The sequence below is a fragment of the Vombatus ursinus genome, unplaced genomic scaffold, assembly GCF_900497805.2.
Source record: "Vombatus ursinus unplaced genomic scaffold, bare-nosed wombat genome assembly UNPS02015066.1, whole genome shotgun sequence".
Lineage (NCBI taxonomy): Eukaryota > Metazoa > Chordata > Mammalia > Diprotodontia > Vombatidae > Vombatus > Vombatus ursinus.
The window spans coordinates 8,543,084-8,549,355 of NW_020954844.1; the positions used below are offsets into that span (position 1 = coordinate 8,543,084).

At 48.1% G+C, this 6,272-nt stretch overlaps 1 protein-coding gene across 5 annotated transcripts in view; it reads left to right on the plus strand.

Annotated features, from left to right (window-relative positions):
* SPEF1 (sperm flagellar 1) overlaps positions 1–1,331 on the plus strand; it is a 9,958-nt gene extending 8,627 nt beyond the window's left edge. For 3 of the 5 annotated variants that reach the window (XM_027846129.1, XM_027846124.1, XM_027846125.1), the window contains exons 7-8: positions 163–266; positions 756–1,331. In XM_027846129.1, the coding sequence (XP_027701930.1) occupies positions 163–266; positions 756–780 (129 nt within the window). In that variant the 3' untranslated portion in view covers positions 781–1,331. Of the gene's footprint in view, positions 1–162 lie in introns of all 5 variants that reach the window. The other 2 variants (XM_027846127.1, XM_027846126.1) reach the window with 2 other exon arrangements.
* The last annotated feature ends 4,941 nt before the right edge of the window (positions 1,332–6,272 follow it).

Genomic DNA, 6,272 nt, shown 5'->3' on the forward strand with positions numbered 1-6,272 from the left:
GGTGGACAGATGGATAGACAGATGGATGGCTAGATGGATGGCTGGATGGATGGATGGATGATGAGTGGCTTTGCTGGGCCCACTGTGAGAATGGGGTCCAAGCCCAGCTGGAGCTGCAGGGCCAGGGGTGGGGGTGGACATCTTGCTGTCCTGGCACGTCAGGTCCTTCAGATGAAGGTACGACGCCTGGAACATCTGCTGCAGCTCAAAAACGTCCGCATTGATGACCTGAGTCGACGCCTTCAGCAGGCCCAGCGCAAGCCGCGGTGAGCGGAGCGAGGATGGAGGCCCTGTGCCACTCCCCCCTCCCCTTCTAGCCTCCCTTTCTGGAAGTGCCTCTACCGACCGCATGTCCGAGCATAGCTGGACAGACTGACCTCGGGTCCTGGAATCCTGATCCCTTAGGCATTTCTGCCCTGATCATAGGCAGCGAGCGACAACTGAAAAGGCTTGGGCTGCCCGCCTGGCATCTCAGAGCCTGGGGTGGGAGGCCCCGGAGTGGTCCCCAAACAGAACGCCCAAGTCAGGATCTCTTCCTTCCCTTGTGGAAAGTCCCCAAGCATCCCTCCGGCCCAGGAAGGATGTTGGGAGCACGAGAGGTGGGGCAGGCCCAGCTGCCGCTGGTATAGTGGGTGCTGAATGTCACAAAAAAGGGTAGGGAAGTGGGTCAGGGACTTGGGTGCCTGGGGAACCAGCCCTTCCTCCTATGCCTAGCATCTTTCCTTGTTCTGGACTTAGTCTCCTCCTCCCCCCAGGCTAGGTAAAAGAGGTATCCCTTAGAACCTGAACCCAGAACCCAGACATCTTACCTGCTTTCTGAAATCCTGGTCACACGGGCCGCAGAGTGCTCTATGGGGCACCCTTCTACCCTCCACATGCTCTGGGAAAACATGGCCCTGGCCCTCATTTCAGTTGCACCCCCTGCAATGCATGTAACTGGGCACCATCAACCAGCACTTTGAGCCATCTTATCCTGAACCAGAGGGGCATGTGCCTGGCTTCTTCTCGTTCTCTCCTTGCCCCTGGCTGACCCCACCACCACAGTAAAGCAGAGCCGGTCCTGTGTGCCCCCTTGTCAACCAGGAGCACCAGGGCAGGCCAGGGCTTCCTGTGGCCAGGACGTCAAGGACAGAGGTCGGGGAAGACACAGGCTGCCTGACTTTGGCCCCCAGCCTTAGCCTGAAGCAGCCCTTCTCAGTCTTGGGAAGCAGAGGCCATGGGTCTTTGGTCCTTCTGTCACAGAGATCCCACAGGGAAAAGGGCTGCGTTAGAGAAAGATGCTGGGGAGAGAAAGCTGGAACATTCCCCCCAATAAACACGTATTGTTCTCATGGTCTGCTTATTTATTGATCCCGGTCTGTGCCTCTTGGGCTCCTGGCTCGATGGAATGCCTGCTTCCTCCCTCCTTCCCTTCTTCTTTTGGGCAGTCATCTTGATGCCCTGTGGGACATGGTAGTTAAAATTCCCTGTTAGAATCTGGATGACTTAACCAGAGTCCCTGTGTCCAGCCTGGTGAGGTCAGGGATTAGAGCCCAGCATTATTACCAGAGGCCTGGTAGTGGGGCTCATTATCCATCTAGGCTATAGGCTTCATGTAGAGAAAAGCTGTTCCCCAGCCACAGATTGAACTCTGATGGACCAAAGGCAGAACTCCAATCCTGACCCAGAGCTGGCCTCTACCTAAACCTGCCCAAACATGGACCCCAAACTCGGACCATCTTAACCCTGGTCAAAGACAAATCTTTCTAACCTTTGCAAGAAATTATTCCCCTAGCCCTGACCAAAAACCAGCTCCTGACCCTAGGTCACTGACTAAGCCTGGCTGTGGTCCTAGATTGACCTCTAGGACTCCAAGGGGATTTTGATTTTTAACTCTCAGCGCACGCTGGCTACCCAACCTGGCAGCCAAGTTCTAGGACAGTGGCCACCAGTAAATAACCTTGTGTCTCCACGAGAAGCATGGGGCTTGGAGGAGGAGCAGAAATCAGGAAACCAAACAGGGGAAGTGGGGTGTCTATGCTCATCAGTTCCCCTCCTCCATTCCTGGTGAAAACCATCCTTCCGCCTGGCCAAGTCTTCTTGGAGACGTGATCAGTGCTCCTTCAGAATGCTGCTTTTGTCTGATGTGACAGTACTTTAACTCATCTGGCTGAAGGCATCACCTTTGAGTATCTGTTTCCCAGAACTGTCCTGGCTTTGAGTTGCTAATTTAAGAGGCTAGAAAAATGATTGCTTTCTCCTATCCATTCCCCAGCATTTAGCAGCAAATGCTTTCTAAATGGATGTCCATGTGGTAAGTCAGTCAACAAGCATTTATTAAACTTTCACTATGTACCAGGCACTGTTCTAAGCATTAAGGGTACAAAGAAATGCACAAACAATTCCTGCTCACATCTAATGAGGGAGACAACCTACATGGGGTCAATTGGGGTGGTCTTAGGGAAGGCACTAGTATTGAGGGGGACCTGGAAAGTCAGAGACCAACATACAACTTATCCAACAAGGGGCTGTTGAAGGATAGAGAAGAGCTAGCCAGGTTCCAAGGTGATTAAAGAGGGTACTAAAATACCATTGCGTCAGATGTTTTTCACGGACTCCAGATGAATCCTCATGCTTCCCCACTGAAAGTGACCTCCCACATCTGTGGAGGTTAAACAGTAGGATTTGAGATTGGGTTGTTCTTGCATAATTATATATAGAAAAGGACTCCATTCTGATGTAGTCAATCCAAAAGCATTTTTATTAAGTACATCCTATATGCCAGGCAGAATATAAGCAACAAGAAAGACAGTCCCTGTCCTCAAGAAGCTTACATTCTAATGGGGGAAGAAGACCCACAAAAGGTATCTGAGAAGTTGGCCGGGTAGAGAAGTAGCCTAGGAAGTCCTGAACTGAGCTGGGTTTGGGTTTGAAGCGAGCATGCCTTCTGAGCTCCTATACATCTGATCAGCCACAGGCAGACACACCATGCCTTGACCCCAACACAATGATGCCATTTTGGTCCTCTTCAAGAATGAAGGACTGCAGAAGCACCCTAGTGCACATTATTTACATTATCTAATTTGATCCTCACAACAACCCTGAGAGGTAGGTGATTTGTTATCCTCATTTTACAGTTGAGCAAACTGAGGCTGACCGCAGTTAAGCGATTTACCCAGGGTCACCCTCGTAGTAAGTGAGGCCAAATTTGAATTTGTGTTTGTCCTCATTGAAGGCGTCTGACAACAGTGCTGAAAACATTATATTAAAAATAAAAAGCAGGGGGCAGCTGGGTGGCACAGTGGATAGAGCACCAGCCCTGGATTCGGGAGGACCTGAGTTCAAATCTGACCTCAGACACATAACACTTACTAGTAAAAAACAAAACAAAAAAAAAACAAAACAAAAGAATAAAAATAAAAAGCATGGGAGCAAGCTCACAGCCATGTTTCACTTTGTTGGTGACTGGGAAAGTGCGAGAGCATAGTCCTTATCTAGAACATGGGCAAGCATGCCGTTGTGAAATTGATGTGCCATCCTGATGAACTTCTCTGGGCAACCAAATTTAGACATAATTTTCCATAAGCCTTCATGACCGAGGGCTCATGACTCAAGGCCTTGGTCAGATTGGCGAATATTGTGTACAGACCCCTGTTCTGCCCCTGGCATTTTCCCTGAAGTTGTCGGGCAGCAAACACCCTATCAGCCAGTTGTTTCTTGGCCCTTTCTGAAGCCACACTGGCTCTCAGGTAGATGACCATCTTCCAGGTGAAAGACCAGCCTGTGAAGGAGGAATCTGGCAAGAATCTTGCCAGCAATGAGTAAGAGAGACGTCCCTGTGATTGTCATAGGACCATCTATTTCCTTTTCCTTTAGAGATGGATAATGGAGGCGTCCTTGACTCCAGAGGTATACCCTCCTCTTGCCAGATAACCCGGAAAATTTCAGTCAGCTTGTGCACGAGCAATGGATTCCCCCTCCCCCACCTTGTAAATCTCAGCTGGAATAGAATCAGTACCAGGCGCTTTGCCACAGGAGAGGAGCCTAATGGCATTCAAAACCTCTTCTTCAGGTTTTTAGAAATTTGGCTAGAGAAGGATTGACTTCAACCCGAGGTAAACAGTCAATGGCTTCAGCATTGATTGATGATGGTCTGTTGAGAGTGCTATGGGAGCGTTCAGCCCGTCTCTCCAGGATCATGTCTTTATCACTAATCAATGTGCCTCCATCAGTGCTGAGTAGTTGAGATGCACCATAGGTCTTTGGCCCATAAATAGCCTTCAGGGCATCATAAAAGTGCTTTGGATTGTTACTGTCAGCCTAAAATTGAATCTCATCTGCCTTCTTAGTGAGCCAAAAATCCTGCATCTAAGCTCTGCTCGTACTTTACTCTTGTTATTTTTTAATTTTTTTTTTGTACTTTACTTTTGATGCATTTAAATGCTGCCTTCTTAGAGATGGATGACCTAACCTACTGCTAAACCCCGTGGAGTGCTGGTTTTTCATTTAGCAGCTTCAGAATTTCCCCATCATTTTCATCAAACCAGTCTTGATGTTTGCAAGTGTTCTGGCCCAGATGAGTAAATGCAGCGCTATACGCCAAATCTCTGAGAGCTGCCCACTCCTCTTCTGCTCCACTGTTGCCAGCCTTTGTTGGCGTAGCTTTCCTTCCAAGTTAGCAACAAACTGTTCCCTATTAGAGAAGTGGTCCAATTTGTTGACATTAAGTCTTCTGGCAGTCATCTTGCCTTGGGGCTAAAGCTTTTGTTGAAGGCAAATATTTAGCTTAGAGAGGATAAGTCTATGATCAGTTCAGCACTCTGCACCTCACATTGGTTTTGTTGCTCTCACATCCTATCTGTCTCTTCTTACAATGACATAGTCTATTAAATGTCATTGTTTGCTTCTAGGGTACATCCACTAAGTTTTATTGCATTTAGGTAAACGGAAGACAGTGTTGGTGATGAGACGGTCACGAGATGCACAAGTCTTCAGTAGTAAGTGACCATTGCTTTTGCTGTTTCCAACTCTATTATGATAGTCTGTGCCTACTCTAGCATTAAAGTCACCCAGAATTATAAGCTTGTCCTCTTTTGGCACACTGATGATAAGGGTCTCCAGGTCTTCATAAAAATTTTCTTTGACTTCATCAGGGTTCATTATGGTGGGAGCATAGGCACTGATCATGGTGGCATGGTGCTTGCCTGTGAGTGGCAATCACATTGTCTTTTGGTACTTTTGGTAGGTATACAAGCTTGTTGACTAGATTAGTTTTGATTGCAAAACCTACACCAGCTTTATGGAGTTCCCCTTCACTGCAGCCACTCCAGAAAAACGTGTATCCAGCTCTGAGTTTGGGCAAGCTGACTTTCATTTTCCAGCTCAGGGCTGCTATCTGGGTGTGATACCTGCTGAGTTCTCTCGCAACAAGAGCTGTTCTTTCAGGTCTACTGGATTTTGTGTTGTCCATAAGGTGAGCACATTCCATGTACTGATGGTGAGTGGAATCATCTTTGCAGAAATTTTTGTACATTTTTTTTTGTGTGTTTTGATCACAAAGTGAGATCCCTGCCTATTGTGGTAAACAGGCCAGGGTTGGGTAAAGTAGATACTTTTTAGGGCACCTTTTCTGGTCTCTTTGTCACATCAGGAGGTGAACGGTGTAGTCCTTAAAAAGCTGCTCAGACACCCAGGGGACTGCCTGATCCCACTGCTGCTTCCCCTGAGAAGACAATAGAAGACTATAGTAGGTACTTAAAAAATCTTTGTTCTCTTCCTGCCCTCAATGGGCTTATATTCTAATGGGAGAAATACTGTACATAGGCCAGGCAGGGCTGAAATGTTACAGGAATCCACCAGAGCTAGAAGCGACCTTTGGGATCTGACAGCTCAAACTCTTCGTTTTATAGAGGATGGAACTACAGTCCAGAGGGGAGTGACTTCACCAAGGTAACACAGCAACCCAGTCAGGCCTGGAAGCCAGGTCCCCTTGAAAGCATGTATGTGATACAGGTGAGAAAGAGGTTGGAGAGAGGGCTGTTGTGGTTGGTAATAGAGGAGCCAAGTGAGCTTGGGGACATGGAAACTCCCTCACATCAGAGGCTCCTGGAGGGAAGGAGGAGGAAAGGACTCTCTCTTTCTTTCCAATATATTTCCACCTAATGTCCAGTAGACACAGGCCAGATAGGGACTCTATCCTAGCTTCCGGACTCTTCTACCCAGGTAGAATCTCTTTCCTTCTAGCATTCCTTCTTTCCTCCCTTCCTTCCCTCCCTCCCTCCTTCCGTTCCTTC